The sequence below is a fragment of the Diadema antillarum genome, unplaced genomic scaffold, assembly GCF_040938485.1.
Source record: "Diadema antillarum isolate AM-2024a unplaced genomic scaffold, OU_Dant_1.0 scf00000013, whole genome shotgun sequence".
Lineage (NCBI taxonomy): Eukaryota > Metazoa > Echinodermata > Echinoidea > Diadematoida > Diadematidae > Diadema > Diadema antillarum.
In genome coordinates this window covers 341361-365845 of record NW_027270902.1, presented here as the reverse complement: position 1 = coordinate 365845, position 24485 = coordinate 341361, and the positions used below count along the sequence as shown (strand labels likewise).

Genomic DNA, 24485 nt, shown 5'->3' with positions numbered 1-24485 from the left:
ACCCATGACACACCATACTCTCTCTTACACACGCATTCACACAAACATGCAGAGTACATACATGTATTTACTCTTTCATATACAAACACACAGACAGACCTACACACATGCATAACCATTCAACAGGTAATACAATAAAAGAATTCCTAGGGTTTATCATTTCAGAATCGTTTATTAGAAATGCGGTTGTGTTTTCCAATATTTCAGACAGTAGCACTTGATTGCAAGCGGCTGCAAATCTGCACAAAAATTAGGATTTCAAAGGCTTTCTTACTCTTAGGCACCTCAGACGCAGACGCCGAATCGCAGGGCATGAAGTACCCCACGACGAAGTGATACCCGAAGTCGTTCAGGGGGGCGTTTCATCAACGAGTTCGTCGGAGTTTTCACCGACAAATTTGCTATCAGCCAATCAGACGCAAGGATTTCATTAGCTTTTAACAGTTGTCAGTGTAAATCCTTGTGTCTGATTGGCTGATAGCACATTTGTCGGTGAAAACCTCCGACGAACTCGTTGATGAAATGCCCCCCAGAATTAATACCCTTTCCCCCGGCAAAACGTCCGACCTGGGGGGCGTTTCATCAACGAGTTCGTCGGAATTTTCACCGACAAATTTGCTATCAGCCAATCAGACACAAGGATTTCATTAGCTTTTAACAGTTGTCAGTGTAAATCTTTGCGTCTGATTGGCTGATAGCAAATTTGTCGGTGAAAACCTCCGACGAACTCGTTGATGAAACGCCCCCCAGGACCCTCCCCCATCACTGCTTGAAGCTTGGACGGAGGAAAGTATTACTGGAGCTGCATCAGTGTCACAATCTAAGTCGGCTATTCTCTGAATAACATCGCCAATCCTGTCATCGGTGTCACATTTTCGTAGTACACTGAAGATTTTCTTGGGCCCCAACATGCCGGTAAACTTTACGGAATACGCGGCCATGCTGGGCTGATCGAGCAAGGCGGACATGTATGCAGCTCTAGCTAGCTAGCTAGCTCCGGCTCCCTCACGATCGCCTCTGCCGGCATGCCTCGTACACACATACAGACATGTATTTAATAAACAGTAGTGTACATTCGTTTCGTACACACTCACACACGTAGTGTTGAGCTAGCTTTATAAATAGCTTTTGCGTACAACATAGCGCGGCGTGCAGCTGCCGCGGGTTCTGTATGAAACACTTCTGGGTTTTTCCGGGTTTTTGCGATCGCGATCGCAATCAACAAGATACTTGATATCGATAGCCAACCCAATAAAAAAAAAAAAAAACATACGGTCGGTGGAATTTTTAGGGTCGGGCGGGTTACGCCAATGCAACAATTTTTTTTTTTTGGCCTAACCGAGCGCGGGGGAGGAAAGACAGGCCAATGGTCAACTGGTGGCAAGTGAGTGGAGCAAGGCGGGTGGGAGGCTAGGCGGACACAGAGGGATGCTGGCCATGTTTAGAAGGGGACGAGCTGTGGGTGCTCCGGACAAGTGCGCACGGTCGTGGGCACGTGTAGAGGATGGGGGGGGGGGGGGGGGGGGGGAAGAGAGGGGAATGGGGAAGAGGGGGGAATGAGAATACTCCGCTTACTCCCTTAACAGGGCTTTGTAGGGTGGCTATTCCTCTACATTGAGGCCATTGGGTTGGAGGGTTTTGAGTTTTTTCATCCAAAATGATTCACGTTTGAGAATCGTGGGCCTTTGTCTGTTGTGGATGACTTCGATGCCACTAATAGTGAGATCATTAATGGTGTGGTCTGGCAGGTTGTAGTGCACAGTGTATGTGAGTGTTTTTTCATTGGGGAGTGTGGAAGTTTTTTATTTCTGACCAGGTGTTAGAGAATCTTGTGTAGAGTGAGGTTTCGGTTTTACCAACGTATTGTTTTTGGCATTTTTTTGCAGGCTACTAGATAGATTGTCCATTCCGATTTGCAGTGAATGTGGGTGGTGATGGGGTAGTGTTGGCCTGTGATGGAACTTTTGAATTCGTTTGTTTCTGTGATGTATTGGTGCATGATGCAGCGCGTGGATTTGCATTTGAAGATGCTAGCAATGTGGTGAGATGTGCATCCCCCAGGACTTCCCCAAGCTTCACACTTGTTTATGATTGTAAGAGTGCTTGAAATTTCCTCTTTGATGTCTCTGGGATGTCTGAGAGCCGTGAGTCTTTTCCAGCAGCTGATAGGAACTCTTCCAGAAGGAGCCTTTCCAAGCACTCCAACATTGTCTTGTGACACTGCAAACTCCTTTCATAGTTCTTCCCTGTCATTACTCCTTTCAATGAACCAGAATACATCATACCGGATTCAATCAGGATATCTTGCAGTCCAGATCCTTCCGTCTTCTTACCCATCATTTTGAAGTAAGCACAAAGGATGTGAAATGTGGCGATCGATATGATATGATTCTTGTACCTAGCAGGTACACTAGAGGTCCTAACAAACAAAATGGTACCAACAGCAGAGGGTGGGGGGGGGGGGGGGGGGGGGGGGAGGGATGCACAGTGGCCCCCTCTGGCTCACGGACTAGTATGTCCTGTTCAAGCCAAGACTCCGTACCAAGTGTGATGTCTGGTATTTCAGTATGGATGAAAGTTTCAAAGACTGCGACTTTTCCTCTAACGCTTCAGCAATTCATGATGGCTACTGTTAAAGAATGAGGAGACGAAACAACCTTGCTCTTACTTTGATGTACTTTGGCGGTATTGTTAAATGTATCTCTCTTGCTTATAATCCAGGTGCCCAAAGATTTAGAAATCTTAATTTGGGAAACTCGTTGCTGAACTACTTCTGATGAAAGAACAATCTTAACAGCAGGGGCTTGTTTAGGTTTGAATTTTCTCTGATTTTGGGCCTCTCTTTAGAATTGTAACTTGCTGGCTGCGGTACACACATTTTGGGCTGGAGGAAAGGAATGGTGTTAGGTTTACCCCAGATTCAAGATTTAGAAGATTTCCAACTTTTATACCATCATCCAAAAATGTCAGTGGGTTGAAGAAGTTTCCAACACTGGGATCGCTAACAGTATTGTCACTACTTGCAGTAATGTTCAGGTCATCACAGAGGGACAGATCCAAACCCTACTGGGGTGATCAACATGGCATGAAAAAGTCTCATCCGAGGCTTCTGAGCGGTGTTATAAAGACACATATTACAGCCTGTGCACTGGATACAATCACTCCTCACACAGTACTCAGTAACCACACAATCCACAAGGGTTTTTGGTTTACACTATTATGGAATGAGGGAAATCCTGGTGGGGCAACAACATGTCACACATTTTGACACCGAAACAAATCACCATCACTAATCACTACTGAGCTAGAGCTGTGATGCATGCCATGATACTGTCAATGTTTTGCTTCCAAAATCGTGCATGACGATCGATATCGCAAACGTACGCGTATACATACATGTAGATCGATTAGGGTCTGCGCATGGAAGACTATACATCTAAACAACACAACGTGGTTTCGCCACTACTAGGACAGGTATAGTAAATGTTATCAAATCATGCAAAATATTATAATTTACTCACTCTTTTCGATTCCAGAGTCGAAATGCGTGTAACGCTTGATTGTCTAGCCGATGATTTTGATGTGTGCAAGAAAACTGAAGGTACAGCATGCTCTTTCAGTCGGATTCTTTCCTTCGAGCCCATCAATTTTGCTTGCATGTCGACTGCCCAATCTCCCTCCACGAAGTGATCGCTGCAGATCACATCATTTCTGCTACATTTGTAGTTAGGATCCAAGAACTTTTCTACTTTGATGGCCGCAGCCCACTTGCTGAATAACTCAGGTTTCTTCTCTTTGTTGAGGATAGTGTGGAAAGACTTCTGTAGGCCTTTTCCGGAGGCATTTTGGCAGCCGAACGCTTGGCAGTACACCATGTTGAGGACTGCCTGCACGATCACTACTTTTGCACGTAGTATTGCATGCACATATGCGTTGCATGAAAATTCAGTAGCGCACATCCGGGCACTTCATTTTGCAGTTCTCCGCACAGACGTCACGTCTTCGTGGGGAAGCCTGGTTTTGGTCGTCAAAATGGCGATCTCCGGTGTGGTACACAAGCAGACGACGTGTAACACTTTTGATACTGAAAATCGCCACTTTTAAAGGCCTGAAAATGTCGTTTTTTTTACTAAAATGTGTTTTATTCCACTCTCAACATAACTAGTGGACTGAAAGTCCTGAATTTTATACTTCTTTAAAGTAATGAACACTTTATTCTTCTCTCGGCATGGTCCCAACCTCGAGCCATCTTGGCTTCCAATGTGGGCCGAACAGGCCACACCCACTTTTTACCAACATGCATATTCATGACATAGATTTGACCCAATGTGAAATCACAAACCATAAATATTTACTTCTTTGTAATCTAAAATTTGTCTACACAACATGACTATACATTATGTTCATCTCTATGACTGCATGCATAGCCTCACATAATAATAATGTTGACGTATATCACAAATTGTACACCTGGTATGCAAAACAAACAAACAAACGAACAAACATGTGTATCATACACCAACACATTCCAGTCTTTTGGAAGTTTGAACAGTGTATGAACATTTGACATCCAACATCAAATTATTTTGATGGTCATTGTCACAATGTTTGTCACAGTTATCAACGTTCATTTTTTTTTTGCTCATACAGAAGTTTGTGTTCATATCATTTATGCTCTGGAAAGCGCATCAGCGATTACGTTGTCCTTTCCTTTGATGTGAGTCACTTTCAGTCCATATGGCTGCAGAAACAGCCTCCATCCAAAGAGTCTCTGGTTCTTACTGCGAAATCTCTCCTGGAAAGTCAATGGGTTGTGGTCTGTATATACAGTTACTTCAGGCGAGTTGCTCAGGTACACCTCGAAATGTTGAACTGCTAACACCAGACCCATGCATGCACACCTTTTTTATGGTGAAGTATCTCCGCTGATGTCTGTTGAACTTCTTGGAGAAGTAGCTGACAGGTTTCAGGAGACCAGCTTTGTCCTTTTGTAGGAGTACAGCTCCAACCCCTACATAGCTGGCATCCACGGCGAGCTGAAAAGGTGTCTCGAAGTTTGGCGCCTCCAGCACTGGATCTGACATCAGCACCGCTTTCAGTCTGTTGAATGCTGTCTCACAGGCTCCTGACCAGTCGAATTTGACCCCCTTCTTTAGAAGGTCCGTCAGCGGGGCTACCACATCACTGAAGTTTGGCACGAATTTACGGTAAAAACCGCACATCCCAAGAAAACGGAACTCCTTCTTGGAGGAGGGGGAGGGGAAATCTATGATTGCCTGGACTTAACAAAAAAGAAACCGAGAGCGAACTTTAATAGCGGTTTTCTCAGTATTTTGTTGTCACAAAATTTCCATGTTCGCTACATTTGATTTGTAATATCTCTGGATGTAAATCGTGTCTGAATGGATTATACATCGAATTACAGCTTAGAGACTGGACTAACTAAATAGAACTGTATCTTGTCAACAGAAAATTCGAAGAATCCGACTTGTGGTTACTTTTGACAAGACGGGTCACATTTAGTCTTTATAACCACAAAGCATTTGAACAACTGTGAGTCATTTGATAAACTGTCAAAACTCTAAGGGGAATATAATATTTCCGCTCATGTTATGTCACGTTCAGATGTTACATATTCCCCATAACTTTGGTCATAGATATATATATACAATGTACTTAAACCAAACCCACTGAAATGAGATATGGAAACTGCATCTACTTGGAGAGAGGAAACATGGGGAAAGAGTCTTTGAATTTCATTTTTCATCGAAGTGGACTGACTCACTACTTACAGTGTGTAGACCAAAAAAAAAAGAAAAAAGATTGTTAACTATAACAAAGACCGAAACTGTAACAACTGCTATGAAGTGATCATTACGTTTTCTTCAAACTAGGGAAAACTCATTAAGCACATTCTGTTCATGATTACTTCATAGTATCGATGCTATTACTGATCGTTCTGATCTGATTTTGAAGGCGTTTCTGTCCCGCTATCATTCATCACATGGGTAGAAATCAAAAGTCAAACAAGAATGCGTGGTGGTCAACGTAACTCACTGAAGACTAGTCCCGAGCATACTCAGGCAGGTGTCTATGGGAAATTTGTGTAGCACCAAAATCAGCCTGTCCTCAACAGGTTAAAGGGATGGTACAGTATTGGTGAGATGAAAATTGGGCTTTAACTTTTTTGCGAGATACCAAGAAAACACTTATGAAATAGTACAGAGCATACCATTTTAAGAGGAATTCAAAGTTTATTTGATAAAAATCGGGTTTGGAATAGCTGAAACATCCAAAAACAAAGTAAAACAAAACGATCGTAATAAAGTGTGGGTCCCACACTTTATTAGGATCACTCTGTTTTGGATATCTCGGCCATTTCGAAACCAATTTTCATCAAATAAACATTAAATCCCTCTTTGGAATTACATGCTCTTTCATATTTCATAACAGGTTTCTCATTATCTCACCAAAAAATGATAAAAACCTGAAGTTAAGTCTCAACCAAAACTATACGATCCCATAAATGATAGTTTGTTTCCACTCCCAAGTCATCTTAGACTCTTGAGTTTGTGCAGTGAAATTTCTAAGATTCCTCTTTGATCAAAATGTGATTTCCCTTTATCACTGCATACTATTTATAGCTTGCCCTGTGATGACCCAGGGCCCTGTTTCATAACACTGTTCTTTAAGTTTCGCATCATTGCCATGACTTTACGAACGACTGGAATATGAAGTGCCAACATGTGTGCCCATTTTTTTTTCTTATTTTAACAAAGTACGACTGTATGTCAGTATTTCATCTACATTGGGGCAAAAGTACACTTTCAGCTAAAATGTGTGTTAACATGAAACAATCATTATCTCCAAATTTCAACCGTAGCTATTGAAATTAATAATGATTATTAAACTCACTTGGCTTGCCATATTTAAGTCGTTCGTTTAGCCATGCCTAACTTTACAAACAGCTTTATGAAACAGGGCCCAGGTTATGGAAATATTTACTATGCATGAAATTACAGAAGTTTGAAGTGAAAGAAGAGAAAAAATAAACTAGAGCCCCAAGATGAGCTTACGTGATGTGAATGCCTGATAACAGTCCTGCGTCGGGTTGGACTGATGTTGAATGAGAACAATTACAGTGCAATTTGATGAAGATACAATGTACAATCAGCAAATGTAATCTTTGTTTTTTCTATCTCAAGTTTTCTTTTTCATCTGCTCTGTGTGAGCTGTATTTATAATGTTTTTGTATTTTTTTCACTTGACAGTCTGGAACCCTCTGATGACCAGCCTTTTGCTGATGAGGGTGTTTCACCTCATAAGTGGAAAATAAACATTAAATTGAATAGAATATATTAAATTCTTATACTAGTATCAAAGTGATTGATGATTGTGTATGTTTATGTCTCCTTTATTTGTTTGATTCGTTGAGATGAAGATTATTCCCACTTATTCACATCATTCTGGTGATTTTACATTTGTAGGTGTACTGGAAGTGTGTTGACAATGGACGATAGTGGTATGTGGAACTTCACATGTGAATATAATTCTCAAAGTCTCATTGCAGTTGCAAGAATCAATGTTTGTCACAAATTTTCTTCTTCATCAGCTTTCTGTTTCTTCTACCTTTTTATGCCTCTGCCACGAAGTGGTGCCGGAGGCATTATGTTTTCGGGTTGTCCGTCCGTCCGTCCGTCCGTCCGTCCTTCCGTCCGTCCGTCCGTCCGTCCTTCCGTCCGTCCGTCCTTCCGTCCGTCCGTAATGAATTTTGTGGACAAGGTAACTATCGAAACCTGTTGAGGTATCCTAATGAAACTTGGCATGTATGTGTATTAGGGGGTGAAGTTGTGCCTATCAACTTTTGGGTGCACATGCTCAAGGTCAAAGGTCAAAAGGTCAAGGTCAAATACATAAAATTTCACTATTTCCACCATATCTATTGAATGCCTGAAGATATTTTCTTGAAACTTAGTGTATACATGTTTTACCCAATTAAGATTCTCTGGTGAAAGTTTGGGTCATGAGGTCAAAGGTCAAAGGTCAAAAGGTCAGGGTCAAATACATAAAATTTCACTATTTCCACCATATCTATTGAATGCCTGAAGAGATTTTCTTGAAACTTAGTGTATACATGTATTACCCAATTAAGATTCTCTGGTGAAAGTTTGGGTCATGAGGTCAAAGGTCAAAGGTCAAAAGGTCAAGTAAAAATATCAAAACTTCTTTTTTTTCTCCGTACCTTGGAAAATTGTTCAAGGTATCTTCATGGAACATAGTATACAAGTATACACGTACTGACTGGAAGTGATTATCTAGAGAATGTAGGGTTCATGGGGTCAAAGGTCAGGGGTCAAAGGTCAAGTGCAAGACTTCAAAATTTTACTATTACCCTCATATTTATGCAATGCCAGCAGGGTTGTTGTCCCCGCCGAACGAGTTCGAGCAGGGGACTATGAAACGGGCTCCGTACGTGTGTGTGTCCGTGTGTCCGTGTGTGCGTCCGTGTGTGATCAAAATCTTCAATTTGCTACTTCTCTGTCATTTATGAGCCAATTTTGATTCTGTTTGCTTTATATGATAGCACTACATGGGAGCTTTGAAACTTCTACACAGAATTTCAGTCGTGACCTTTGACCTTGACCTTTGACCTATATTGTACATTTTGCTACAAAATGCTACTCCTTCGCCATTTCTAACCCGATTTCGATTCCGTTTGCTTTATGTGATGGCACTAGGTGAGGGCTTCAAAACTTCTACACAGAATTTTGACCTTTGACTTCTTTGACCTTTGACCTTGATTTTTTGACCTATATTGTACATTTTGCTACAAAATGCTACTCCTTCGCCATTTCTAACCCGATTTCGATTCCGTTTGCTTTATGTGATGGCACTAGGTGAGGGCTTCAAAACTTTTACACAGAATTTTGACCTTTGACTTCTTTGACCTTTGACCTTGATTTTTGACCTATATTGTACATTTTGCTACAAAATGCTACTCCTTCGCCATTTTTAACCCGATTTCGATTCCGTTTGCTTTATATGATGGCACTAGTTGAGGGCTTCAAAACTTCTACACAGAATTTTGACCTTTGACTTCTTTGACCTTTGACCTTGATTTTTGACCTATATTGTGCATTTTGCTACAGAATGCTACTCCTGCGCCATTTCTAACCCGATTTCGATTCCGTTTGCTTTATGTGATAGCACTAGGTGAGGGCTTCAAAACTTCTACACAGAATTTTGACCTTTGTCTTCTTTGACCTTTGACCTTGATTTTTGACCTATATTGTACATTGGCTACAAAATGCTACTCCTTCGCCATTTCTAACCCAATTTCGATTCCATTTGCTTTATGTGATGGCACTAGGTGAGGGCTTCAAAACTTCTACACAGAATTTTGACCTTTGACTTCTTTGACCTTTGACCTTGATTTTTTACCTATATTGCACATTTTGTTACAAAATGCTACTTCCGGCGGGGACATATGTTACGCACCGCGTAATTTCTACTTTTCCTTGTTTTTTTACACTTGGTGTATGCGTGTGTAACCTACATGTAATAGAAATTCTCTGGAAAGTTTTTTTTTTTTCTCTTTTTGCCTCAAAGGTCAAAAGGTCAAAGATCAAGTGAAAGTGCTGAACTAACTTTTTCCTCCATATCTCGGAAGTGGCTCAAGTTACCTTGAAACTTAGTACATATTATGCATGTTCTACCTGAAAGTAATTATCTTATGAATTTTAGGGTCAAGGCCAGATGAAAATGGTAACAATTTACTATTCAATTCAGAAATTGCACTTTTTCTCCACACCTGTACCTTGAAAATTACTCAATGCCTAAATGTATGAATGGGTCAAAGTCAAGTTAAAGTCCTTAAATCCCTAGATACATGCTCTCCTATTCATCCAATTAAACCTACGTCAAGGAAGGTGAACATTCAACACATTTGTGATGAACTTGTCATTCAAATATTTTGCCAATTTTGTGAAAATGTAATCACACAGTGTCCACATGTACTATCTAGACCTATTGGGAAAATCATGCATTATGGCGGAGGCATACCAGTCGCCAAAGCGACATTTCTAGTCTGATATATTTCCTCCTCCTCCTTCCCTCTCTTTTCTTCTTCTTCTTCTCCTTCCTCTCTTTTTCTTCTCCTCCTGTTTCTCTTCCTCCTCCATTGTCTGTCCACCTCCTCCTTCTCCTCCTCCCCTCCTTTTCTCCTCCCTTTTCTTCTGCTACTTCTCCTGCTTCTCCTCCTCCCCTTCTCCTCCTCCTCCTCCTCCACCTCCTCCTCCTCCACCTCCTCCCTCTCCTTTTCTCCTCCTCCTCCACCTCCTCCCCCTCCTTTTCTCCTCCTCCTCCCCTCCTCCTCCTCCTTCTCCTCCTCCTCCTCCTCCCCTCCTTTTCTTCTTCTCCTCCTTTTCTCCTCTCTTTTCTTCTGCTATTTCTCCTGCTTCTCCTCCTCCTCCTTCTCCTCCTTCTCCTCCTCCTCCTCCTCCTCCTCCTTTTCTCCTCCCCTTCTCCTCCTCCTTCTTCTCCTCCTCCTCCTCCTCCTCCCCTCCTTTTCTTCTTCTCCTCCTTTTCTCCTTCCTTGTCTTCTGCTACTTCTCGTGCTTCCCCTCCTCCACCTCCTCCTCCTCCCCTCCTCCATCTCCTTCTACTCCTCCTCCTCCACCCCCTCCCCCTCCTTTTCTCCTCCCCTCCTCCTCCTCTCCTCCTCCTTCTTCTCCTCCCCTTCTCCTCCTCCTCCTCCTCCTTCTCCTCCTCCTCCTCCACTCTTTCTTCTTCTTCTCCTCCTCCTCCCTCTCCTTCTTTGCATCTGTGACAGTGGACGTAGATATCTGATAGTTGATGAGTATTGCCCACTGTAGGGTTTATGGATCAGTAGTCACAATAATGATGACAATCGTGATGATTGGGGAAGGAAAGGAGGAGAAGATAACTCTAATTTCTGAGTGAAGGTGATGATGATGATGATGATGATGATATCAATGTACCACGTGTGCACATTATACATGAACGATCTCTTGCTTTTTTGCCAATCTATTTTTCTGTGTCCATGAAACTAGTCCCCCCCCCCAAAAAAAAAAAAAAGAGGGAGAGAGAGAGAAACATGTCTGTAACACACAGAGTGTTTCTCTTCTAAAACATTAATAGCTACTGAATGTGACACTGATATTCTTATATACCCAATTGTCTCGTATTGGAGTACATTTTTTTTGTCTGTAAATGCATTGTACATGACATGCACATACATACATGCACATACATGCATACATACATACATACATGAATACACTGTATGTATATGTATCTTATGTATTTCATGACATACAATATGACGTGTGTATTTATGCAGTGCAGACTCTTCCCGCTTTACAACGGGTAATAGTATTTGCGTGACAGTGGCAATGAGAAGGAAATACTAATTTTGTTTATTCAGGGAAGCACTGCTGTTGCATAATTCATTACTAAGTAACACACATGTAGGGCTATTCCTTTGAACCCGAAGTTTCAGTACATGCCTAAGAAAAGTTCTTTCCAGAGAAGGGTCTTTATTCACCAAAAAAAGAAGAAAGTAAATTTATGCATTATGGGCATAAACTAAATATTTCAACCAATCTCAAGAGGTGTGAATTTGAAGACTCCTACCCCCACTTCATCAGCCATGAAACAGAACAAAGTTTTGGAATTTTTATCTTAGAATGGAACAATGACTTTGACCAAACTGTAAGACAAGTTCGAAAAATTTAAATGGCCCATACAATAAAATTGACGTCGCGCGAAACAAATTCATCTCACGCTGTGTACATGTGATAAAATGAGATGCACATGGTCGGACACATTGCTAATGAATCTCAAAGACCTTGTGCTTTATGTTCCCCGAATGACAATTACCTCCGGCTTTTAATTAGAGATGTGCGGAAAAGACCCACATCCTCGGCAGTATCGAAACGTAATTAGGTCGACATCAAGTCCCTCGCCTTTTCCCTGGATTCATATTAATGATGAGCTGTAACAGGGACGTTGCTCGTCGAGTGTCGGCGTTATAATTATCCTGTGATGACTTCAGCAGGCGATCGAGTCAATTCTCGCCCTCGGTCCTCGGGGATAATGATTGTGTCTTACCTGATCGGGACGAGCAGAGGGTGCGTGAGCTATGCTTTGTCATCGCGGGTTGAGATTACTGCGTGAAAGCCGCAGTAGGAAATCCTTCATTAAAGAAAAGCGAGAAATCTTTTGTTGTTGTTGTGAGTATATATATATATATTTTTAATTCGTTGTCGTCCATTGGTTTCTCGTACGCTGGTAGCGATGAAAACAAAACGGCATGTTGTTACTGGTGTCACAGAGGACGAAACTTGAACGGCAAAATAATCGTCGGTATTCGTTTATCATTAAATTTGATACATGTATATTATCATGTCTTATCCAGTATTGCCTTTCTTCACAGCTTGACCAGTGGTTTTCGCTTTGCATGCAGGTCACATTTTGCTGCCGAAACCGAATGATGTTTTTTTTTTTATTATTATTTTGAACTCAAATCAGTTATTACTGCTAATAAAGTCATGACTTATATACCAGGCTCGTAACCCCATATCATGCTATTCTCGATTCTTTATACAATGCAGATGAGAAGTTATTTCCGTCACGAACAGAATATACGTTTATAGTGCAGACATATTGTCATGTGTAGAGCACAAACAGTGAATGATGTAACAAGAAAAAAAACAACAACTAAGACAAGCTTCCCTCTACTGCTTTTCGTTCCGGTATATATTTCCGAACCGAATGATGAGATTAAATAAAATAATTAATGTTTAATTATTAGATTAAAGATTAGATAAAAGGCTGATGGATTTACAAAAATATAATGCGTCCTCGACGCCTTAGAGTTATTGTATAGTTTTGGTTGAGACTTAACTTCAGCTTTCTAAAATTTTTTGATGAGATATTGAGAAACCGCATATGAAATGTGAAAGAGGATGCAATTCCAAGAGGAATTCAACGTTTATTCAATGAAACGGGTTTTGAAATGGCTGACCCACCTTCTATTACGATCGCTTTGTTTCACTTTGTTTTTGGATATCTCAGCCATTCCAAAACCGATTTTCATCAAATAAATTATGAATTCCTCATAGAATATTATGCTCTGTACTATTTTGCAAGTGGTTTCTTGATATCTCGCCAAAAATTAAAAGCACAATCGTCATATCCACCAATACTATACCATCCCTTTAACTCTCTTGGTGCCAGAGGCTGAAAAATTCATTCAAAACACACGCAAGCAGATCACAAATGGTAACGACAGACTTGCTGGCAGAATTGAGGACAAGCAAGTGATGTATCTCATCTGCCGACGGTGGAGGTCCACATTAATAGAAGTCATGTGTGTATGTATCCGAGTTGGAAGAAGATTGTGGCTAACGTATATGCCTGCCTGTCCGATCGGACACGATAAGCCATAAAGATGTATAGCCATAGATAGACGGACAGATGGCCGACAGGAAAGATAAATGTATGTATAGATATATAATGTTACAACAGTTACTGATGCCCAACGTTGCACAAGGGAAGTGGTACCTCCCCGTCACCACCCTGGTTACGTCAGCTCTAGCAACCTTTGCTATAAATGTCTATAGTCTTGTTAGAGACGGCGCCATTATTCTATTTGCAAAATAACAATACAAGACATACCATAACAGCTTTTGCCTTGAAGATTAGGATGTCTCATTGCGATGTTTATGTATATCAAGTCTCCACGGAGGAGTCCCATGAACATTTTGCTATGTAGTCATGCTGGTGCGCTAGAGTTTCTTCATTCGTATACACTTCCCATTTTCTGTTCTCTTGATCTATAAGCACGAGCTTCCATTCGTCTTTTTATAACTTCAAATGATTATACATGTGTAGTTATTTTGTACATATATATATATATATATATATATATATATATATATATATATACACTCAGCAAAAAAAGTAAGCTCCCCCCTAGCATTTGTGGATATATCTCAAAAAGTATTCAACCGATTTTCATAATTCAAACGGAAATGGATAAAGAATTTTATTACTCATAACATGAGTGGAAAATCATTGCCACCAGATATCATTATTGGTGTGAAAAAATGCATTTTATGTCAAAACGCATGGAAACAAAAGTTGCACTTTAGTGATTTGCAATGACTTTTACACAAATAATCAAACAATCACTCATGATTCTGAACATTTAAGCATGGGTTATTGCATATTTCTCCATCTCTTTCTTTTCATGAGCATATAGTGAAGTATTTGATAATTGATATGTCCACCACCCGCAATGACCAGCCGCCATCTCCTCCTCAAACTGTTAACTAAAGTTTGTACTTGGCGCCGCTCAATGTTGGTCTATGCTCTCTGCAAGATGCGCTGAAATTCTTGCAGTGAAGTGTCATCTTTCAACTTCTTGCTCGCTTTCCACTTAATGATATCCCAAAGATTCTCTACTGGATTACAGTCAGGGGATCTTGCAGGCCACTCCATACGTTCGATGCCATTTCCCTCAGCAAACTGATCTACAACTTGAGGGCATGATGCAAAATGCCCACAGGCACATTAATGTGATCAACCTGAATTGGAATTACAAATCACATGGCTTCTACCAATATTTTCATATTGAGAAGGCCTATTGTTCAAAAAGTATGCATAACATCTGTTTAATAGGGAAGCACATTGTACCTGAAGAAATTCCTGAGAATTACACAATTTAAAAAGATCATTTGATAACTTACATAGGAAATGTATACAATATGCTCTCTATGGCCTAAAGTGCAACTTTTTTTCCCATGCATTTTGACATAAAATGCGATTTTTTACACCAATAATGATATCTGGTGGCAATGATATGCCATTCATGTTATGAGTAATGAAATTCCCTATCCATTCCCGTTCGAATTATGAACATCCGTAAAATACTTTTTGAGATATATCCAAAAATGTTAGGGGGGAACTTATTTTTGCTGAGTGTATATATGTATATATATATATATATATATATATATATATATATATATGTATATATATATATATATATATGTATGTATATATATATATATATATATATATATATATATATGTATATATATATATATATATATATATATATATATATATATATATACATTCATACATGTCAGCTTTATTTCTTAAAATTTGGTATTATGAGAACTACATTGCCAACTCGGGGGCATTAAAAAATATCCCCTATATTCCTTTACTGATATAGATTTTCAGTGGACCGTTTTTTGTAAGTTTTAATGTGTACAACATCACTGAGCTCTAAATCTAATCTGGCAAACGACAAAAACAACGCCGCGAGGTATTGAATAGTTGGCAATATGATATCACAACATATAGTGTCGTTACTAATGGATCTTCCAGCGTATGTTTCTCTCCGCGCAGAAGATTAGAACAGACCTCAAGTTGATCCAATCTCACCTGCTAAAGTCGTGTGATTTCAGCGATGAAAATAATGATACAGACGAAGGAAACAAAAAAAAAGAGAAGAACACAAAAGCTGGGCTGCGTTTTATGTGTATAATAATAGGACGTTTATTTTGACTTTGAATTAATTTTGAAGTATCCAGTACAATTCAAATAAATGTATGTTCCATTGTTCAGTATATTGATACCTTAAGTTAATCGTAATTCCTCATTCATAATTATTCAATTATCCATTCAAGCATATCTTTCAATAAAACAAAATTAGGGGAAGAGGGAAAGATGGGGAGCGGACCTCAGAGATATTATATAATACATACTAACAAACATAATCATACATTCACGCATATAAATACAAAGAACAATAAAAATAGACGACAAGATTCGTGGAATGACCAAAGGGTAAGTTTGTGCGTTAAAAGTATGAGGTTAAAAACTTCGGAATTCTCGGTATACAGTCAAAAGTAGTTTTTAGGGGTGGCGGAACATTCTTAAGGGAGGGGGGGGGGGGGAGGTGATCAAGGGTTAATGGTCCACCCCCCCCCCCCAAAAAAAAAAGCCTCTGAAAGTCACTATTTTTGGCGATTTTTTTGCATTTGTTTCCATGAGCAAGGGAGGGGGGGAGGGGGGGGGGGTTTGCCCCCCAGCCCTTCGCCCTCTCCGTTACCCTACCCCTGCTCTTATGTCCTCACACATATTAAATGATACTATTATAGAGATGCGTGAAATATACAGTGTGCATGTTTCTACCGCACGACATGACTCTAAAACATCACAGCACTCACCCTGAAACGAATGCCTCATACTTCACAGACCAAAATAATCTTCGACCGCTGTTTGTATCACACTATAAAAAACATTCCGCTTGATATCGCCTCATGAAATTCTTCTTGTAATGTGCCAAAACTAGTTTATCCCAGACTACAAAGACGCACATACATGCTTGCCTTCCGGGACATATAATCTGATAATTATCTGGAATGAAATCTTCATCGCGGCGTCTGGTTCGCGCCTGCAACCATAGAGCTACGAACGCTGGAACACTGCAAACATCCAGACAGGCAAGCTCTGTTTGATGTAAATTGATTTTTGTTGTTTACGTTGGAAACTGTTACAGGCAGGCACTGCCGTACTTGCCCTATTTTATATAGGGGATATCTTGTAAGTCGATGTTTTGATCCCCTGTGACTTGTGACGATATTGGCTTTTCGTAACGTTAATAATTCTGCACTTCAGACAAAACTTGAAAAAAAAAACCCGGTTTGTTGTGCAGTGATAAAGATACTTAGGCCTACTTCTTGATCGTCCAGGCTATTTAGTTGAAACAAAATGTTGACGACAGAAGTCAGTTTGTAAAACTAAGATTTATGTTCATCTTGCATGGAAAAAGAGATCACGTACATCACTTCCCTTACATGCACGTGAGAATGAGCAAGCTCTTTTTGCCTGAAATCATGTCAGCACCAAGTACACAATGTATCTCATCCTTTGCCATGGTAATCCATTTTGATGTGCGTATAGTACATGGACATCTTCTTTAACAACAGATAAATACAGTGTAGTTTTGAATGACATTTGGCTTAGTAAACATTTTCCAAGAACAAACATAGATGGCTGGAAAACAATAATGTGATTGAGTTCATTCTCACAATATACCAATCCTAAACATGTAGACCCTGTGCGTACTTAACCAAATTATAAATGGAGAGAAAGTTACGCTAAAACAGGAAGCGAACGACCGACTGCTTGTCGATTAATGTGTGAGCGAAATCCGACTACAAATAATAATTATATGTTAGGTGCACACAGTAGCCAAGTTCATAATGGTCACACATTTCCCATTACGGTATCATTGCGCTAAGAATGTCCTTAATCTGTAACAGTTATTTCGATTCATCTACTAGTATTGAACCAGTTTACTAGTTTTCAGTAGAGTACCGAAGTGATGAAACACAGTCTCTGTTTTTGTAACTTTGGTTGGAACCAGGTGTGCGCATAAACACTCGTGTCATGCAGGTGATGTTGTTTAGAACTAGTCTCCATGGCGACGAGTGGCTATGACATCATACGATGGTACTTTATTCCTTTCGAATTCTCGTCAAGGTTCGATCATTTAATCTTGATGCAGATGCCTTTGTTGGGTATACTGTTCTCTGGGTCTCCGTCGTACGTGATGAAGCACTGGTAACCTGTGGGACATTCCAGGAGCGTCCCGTCTCCTTCGTCGAACGTTGACGTGCTGCATGACTCCACTTCCGGTTGACCCCGGAAGAAGAACCGGCGCAGGACACAGGCGAGAAAACAATAAACAGGACAGGATTAGTTTGAATAAGAGCACAAGGATTGATGAGATGTTTTTTTCAAATAAGATAACTAGGACAAATCAATACAAAGTGCTACAAATTTGAATTGTACTCTTCGACATGTTTTGTTTGGAAGTTAAGTCGCCAAACATTCACTCTAAAAGTGCTGAACGCTTTGCGACGCAAATGATTTTGACTCTTTTTGTCTCTGCTGAATCATCTTGCTGTTCTTCTAGCAGCCATTTTGTACCACGTTCTATATAGTGTGGGTACAGTGACCCCCTCCTCCCTCCTCCCCCCCCCCCCAAAAAAAAAAGAAATCAAAAATCTCACAATAGGTTGCATATTAAGTTGATTTGGTTCAATGAAAATTATAACTTTTGTACCGGCACCTTAAAGAATTTTCCCTTTAAAAACGTCCTTTATTAGAAAAGGGACGGGTAAACTGCCGGTAAAGCAGTGTCGGATTGTTGACAATGTACAGCGCAGTAATGTGGTAAATGTAGGATTGAAAAGGGAATACTGAATGCGACAACCACTTTGTCCCTGACGCTAAATTGGGTTGAAATTGGCGGCTGGTCGTGGAAGCCTGAACGGAAGACAGAATCTCTCGGGATTGTACACAGGTAAAAATCCAAAAGCAAATACCGGCATGCTAAAGAGTTTGAGTACAAATGGCTGTAAAATTATGACTGACGTGAAAGGGTCAACAGAATGGCAAGTGAGGATGGAGAGAACACGGAGAAAGCATTAGTGGGAAGGTCAAACAGGACCAGCAGGGAGCTTGAAAGAAAAAGAGAAAGAAAGACAGAAACACAGATAGATATAAAAGGGCCTTTTAACAATGTAAGAGGAGTGTACGTCACGATCTCGATACCCACGAGTCGTACAGACCGCGAGTCATACTAAGGAGCTACTAGCTCGCCTAGTACCTCCTTGGTCATACTGCCCACGAGTCATACAGCTAGAACAAGGTCCACGAGCCTCATTAGCTAATATAGGCCCACGAGCAATACGATCCACGAGCTAGACACTAGGGAAACAAGGCCCACGAGCTTGACACCAGGCAAAAAAAGGTCACCAAAGCTCGACATTTTCATCACGTCGAGCTCGTGGGCTTCATTTGCCTGTCAGTGTCAAGCTCATGGACCTCATTTGCCGAGTGTCTAGATCATCATGGGTCTTTTTTTACTTAGTTTCTGACTAGTGGGACTTTTTTTAATGTCTAGCTCCGACTCATGGGTGTCAAGCTCGTGGGATGATATAAAAATGTCATTATGGTTAGCACGGTGTAATACCTGTGTGGGTCTCCTCCGGACCTGGAACGAGCCATGCGTTACCTGATTGGGAGAAAGATAAAATGAAAGCCTCTATACTGGTGTATTCTTTTCTGTAAAGGATGGCCAAATCTGTGGATAGATTCTACATTATATAGTATGAAGCATAATGAAACAATGAGAACTGTAATGCCGGTTCGCTGGTTTCAGTTGACTTGTATTAAAAAAAAAGAAGTTAACGTTTTGTACATTTGGAGCGGTGGAACCACCTCTGTAATGTTTTCATAGACATGGTGTTGTAATTTTCTCACAGCGTATATACGCAAATTAATTTAGGTCGAAATCGCTATGAATTTGATATTCAAATTTGCACAGCAAACATATTCTCTGGCAATTACGGCAGTCAAAGAAATTGCTAACCAAAGCGGCGTGATCCACAAAAGTTTACACAGTAAGGGAAAAAGCTGGAAGTTGTATCACGACTATGTGAAATGTGGATATGTGACAGCAGACAAAACTAATCATGATGTTAACTTATGATAAAATAATATGTAGTACAAGTAGCTTCAAGAAAAAGGAGAGGGGTACAAGTTGAACATTTTGACACATGAACATTTCAGATGACAAGTATAGACCCTAAAGGATCAGTTTCATATGATTTCAATTAGTCTTGACATATTCTTCTCTCACTTACCAACTAAACGCAGATGTTTTTTTCATTTCCTTTAAGGTATTTCCTTTTAGGTAGGCTTACAGTTTTGCAAGACATAACCCAAGAGGACATATGCGTCCTATTTTCAGTGTTGTCAGCTTTTCTCGTCTTGTCTATGGGGCTATAGGACTTGGAAATTGTTGGTAATGACCAAGGAGCTACTACATATAGCTCCTTGGTAATGACAAGCCAGAAGCAGAATTACACAATTAGTTTCGACAGTTAGGAAAATAACAAGAGACGATTTAAACCTCATTTCCCCCGCTCTTACCTATATAGCTCACCTATCTCTACTTCATCAAAACCAAAGGTAGGCAAAACTATTGGACGAAGCTTTGATATTTGTGATGCTTAGCAGGTATAAACTGCACTGTCCCTCTTCAACCTCCCATCCACTATTATGGGGTACCCCACACCATCATGCGATGCCTTTGTAGTTGTTACTGTTGTTTAAAGTCATTCTGAAAAGGAGTTCCGCGTGCAAACGGCCCATGATAATCCGCAGAAAAATGTAATCAAATAAGATGATTCCCCCATAGAAATAAGGAAAAAGGAGCTGGTGATGAAAATGATGTTAACAATAAACAATATTGACAATAGTCATGACATTATAATCACTGATCAACAGTAGTGATGTTTTAGGGAATCCTGCAGTGTTGGCAAGACTCTTTCAAAGGGTACCGTCATCCTCTGAGGCTTAACGCTGTCATTTGCATTGATGGTTTGCATTACAATGTTCATAGAAGTTTGAAGTGGTATAATTATAATCATGTTCCTGGGCCCTGTTACATTGAAATTGAGAGCAAGCATACATCATAAAATCAAACGTTAGTCTCTGAATACTCAATTCTGATTGGCTGATACCTGACTTATGCTTGATTTTCTCATTTTCATGCTAAACTGCATTTTTTTTTTAAATTGTTGTTGCTTGACTGATTTTCTTGCTTGATGCCTGACTGCATCTTTATATTTTTATTATGATTTTCATGCTTGATTGTAACTTTTTATGCAATCTGGCCCTGCGGTGGTTGTGTTAAATACCAGATATAATATATATACCACAATTTTTATCCACCCATTGCGCCCAATAGCCAGTTCGCGATTTTACCTTTCTATTTGTTTTCTAAGTTTTGTCAAAGTCACTTCACTCGTTTTCAAAGCAATATTATGCACATAAGCTTACCCGGTATAACATTATATGGAGTTCATGAATAAAGAATGAACTTGCGCGGACCAGGTGACTAAAACCCTTATTATCAATACTTGGGGAAGCGTCTTTGCACTGAATGCATTAATATACTTTGTCTATTATCATTGCCAAATACAACCCTTTAATTAACACTTTGTTGCTGTCCGGTGGATGTGCTGGCAAGCACCTTATAGGCCTATAAGGATCACATGAATATTGTTTAGCTTATCTTATCCGTCCACTTGTACAAATTTGTACAAATACTAAAAACAAACAAACAAACAAACAAACGTAGTAAACTCACGGTGATTTAATTCTGAAAGTGACATAATCAGAGATACCTAATTTTACTCATAACATAATTTGTTTGTCTTTACTATGTGTTTCTATGTAACTTCAAATGTTAAGTATGGTTTTTTTTTAATTATGTAAGATGTATTTACATGTTTTTCTGTATTGTCCTTTGTCTTTGCCTTGTGTCTCCTGTTAAATCCAGGAGGCAATTGTGGCCTTTCATGGTACATTATTGATTCATAATTTATACAGAATGTTGAACAACAACAAAATGGACTTAAAGGTACATAAAAGAAGCACATACGTGTGAACACTAGTATATTTCAAGGTACAAATGGAGGACACATTCATCAATAAGCACTGTGCTTGACTTGGACGAGGATACCAAATACTATGAAGAAACATTATCACGAAGATAGGAGTGAAAAAAAGGAAGAATATTACCTGACGTCCTCTGTCGTCTCGGTTCCGTCAACCAATCAAACACTGTAACGAAATGGGAAGGAACATCAATCCTTGTTAGATGTGATTATTGATTCAATATCATGATGAAACAGTATAAACTTGCACTCTTTTTATTTTTTTTTCAAGTTCATTTGTGAATGCGAGTACAATTCGGCAGTGGAAAATGAAATTTTCGATTTGACAAAAAGTAATGTATATAATTACTTTGACTATAGAAGGGTCGGGACTGTAATAATAAAAGTTGCAGGCTTCGGGGACTCGAAATAACTGTCCAAGACACTAAAAGTTAAAATTCATAGCACGTATAGATTTAACTTGTGACGAAAGATTATCTGCGTGGTCTTGCTCACCTGGCGGAGGTTGCACGGGGTTCATGCAGGTGTAGCGGCAGCCATTGTAGCAACATTTCTGATCCAGCGGACACACCCTGTCAGAGCGACACACGCACTGTGAGCAAGCATCCGGTGGAATCTGCGCCGATGGAGGCGGGCATCTGCCTTGATGGCGCCTCGGTAGAAGACTTTGAATCTGCAGACAGATAAGTTGATGCAAATTTGTTTCTTTAAATATAGAACAAATGCCCATCAAAACTACAAATGAAACTCCACAATGAGACTCGTGTGCATATTTCTCATTTGTCTTACAATCGTACTTCGTTAACGGGTTCACAGAAATGGATGTGTAAGGTCTATTTTCGGATACTCGTCATGAATGTGCATTTTCCGTGGCTATCTAACTAGAGTCAAAAGGGAAAAAAACTTATGGCATGGACAAAATAAGTTTAAAAGAATGCACAGATAAAAAGCATGGAAGGATAAAAAAGGTATATCACGGCCCCCTTGGTAGGATGAACGGCTCTGCGATCGTCCAATGTTATTCTCAAGACGAATTGTGTCTTTCGGAAGACATTCTGTGTTTCTTTTGATTAATCGACTTCAGGAAATACAGTCCTGTTCTATAAAAGCAATTTTCTGCTAAATGCAGAGTACACTGCTTTACAGCTATACAGGTTATTTACACAACGAAATGAATAACATGAAGTTGGCAATCAAGACATCTCTGCCCGGATCTGCCGTCTTAAAGAGTAACATCACTGCTGATGGACAACTTCCCCTACACTCTAATCCTCTGGTCATGCGAGATGTCCGGTAAAGTTATTACGCTTGATGGACAAATATCCCTACACTTTGATTACCTGAATATCCGAGATGCCTGGTAATTACCCTTGACGGACAACTATCCCGACACATTGATTCACCGGACATCCGAGATGTCCGGTAACATCACGCTGGATGGACAACAACCCCTGGAGAGTTATCCCTTGGAAATTGCATGTACATGTATGCTGGACTGTATCGTCACAGGCCCTCATCCATACCCCGGATGTTCTCTTTGTAGGCGATAAAACTAGCATGAAAGCAGACGGTGATGGCACAGAAACTTCCTCTCCTATATTCATCTTGTTCCTTATACTCCACTTCCCATGCAACGCCATTCTCCCCTCCATTCAATGTACACACAATGAATCAGCAACCTCATGATAACCATGATTATAACAATGCTCTAAAAACTAAACTATCACAAAACCATGTCACATGGATAACTCGTGGGAAAAGCAGAAACGAAGAATAGGAGCAGCAGAGATGCAAAAGAGAGAAAGGTAAAAAAGAAGGCAAACATATTTTGTTTTTAAGGAGAGAAGGGCATAAATGGTTCCATCTCAAAAGAAGATATAGCCCAAGGTAAGTTCATGCAACAGTCTTGTCTATGATGGAAAATAAAAGCTATACATACACACTAATTTTGCGCGAGGCTCGATAATGAAATATAAATGTCAGTTGTTGTTTTTTCTGATTGCAGTTTTATGTATTTCTTTGAATTGTTCATTTTGCTGTTGTTTTCATTCATAACTGAGAATGACCACGCCCACAATCTCTGAACATCATTTTGATTGGCAGTCCGTGAGATGATTGACAGAGAGAGGGTGCGAACAGTTGTGTAGCGGGAGGTGAACTTTTCAACCGTCTGCCGCTGTGCCTGGATCTCTACGCAGGTGGGGGTATCGGATCAGGAATGTCGTCACCCTCCGTAACCTTCTCGTCCAGACAGCGATGAGTGGCGTCATACGCTGTCGTAGCCCCTTCGTCCCTCCCCCTTCCTTCCACAGCTCTTACATTAATTTTAACAATTTGGGGAAATTTGCAGAAAAAAAGACCATGCAGACAGTTTTTTCTTTTTGTAAATAGAAATTATGTACAACATATCTCTTTAATTTCGTCTTTCTTGTTTGAAAGTTTGTCTTCTTTGTCTTCTTTACCTTCTGGTGCATGCAATATCCAGCACATTATTGTTTCTAATGTGATTTTTTTTTTGCATGTCAGCCTTCAAAAGAATGTTTGGCCAACTTCTTGCAACCTATATCTTTGTGTGTGCGTGGGGGGGGGGGGGGGGGTAGCAACACAAATTGTACTTCGCTGAACTGTAAAAATGTGTTCTATGTATCCGAGAGTGGAAGATTCTACGAGTCGTAAGAGACAAAATAGATAAACAGCAGATATAATTCCTCGTGTAATCGAAGCTCTTTCATTTTCGAATGTCATGTTATTAGAACATCTTATCTTTTTTTTTTACTTGCTTGCTTCATGCTCTCATAAGATTACTATAGCATAACGTGTGAAACCTATAGGAAGTTTGCCCCACATTTTCTATACACGAAATAACTGCATTACAGCAACGTGCTTCATGAAAGTTACAATTGAGTA

General features: G+C 40.0%; 1 protein-coding gene across 1 annotated transcript in view; it reads right to left on the bottom strand.

The window, feature by feature from the left end:
* Window positions 1-17592: 17592 nt before the first annotated feature.
* Window positions 17593-24485, bottom strand: part of LOC139721064 (WAP four-disulfide core domain protein 1-like) — a 33550-nt gene continuing 26657 nt past the window's right edge. The window contains exons 2-5 of the mRNA XM_071632396.1: window positions 22074-22251; window positions 21703-21744; window positions 19085-19126; window positions 17593-17735 (exon numbers count right to left, since the gene is read on the bottom strand). Coding sequence (XP_071488497.1) covers window positions 17593-17735; window positions 19085-19126; window positions 21703-21744; window positions 22074-22251 — 405 coding nt within the window. The remainder of the gene's footprint in view (window positions 17736-19084; window positions 19127-21702; window positions 21745-22073; window positions 22252-24485) is intronic.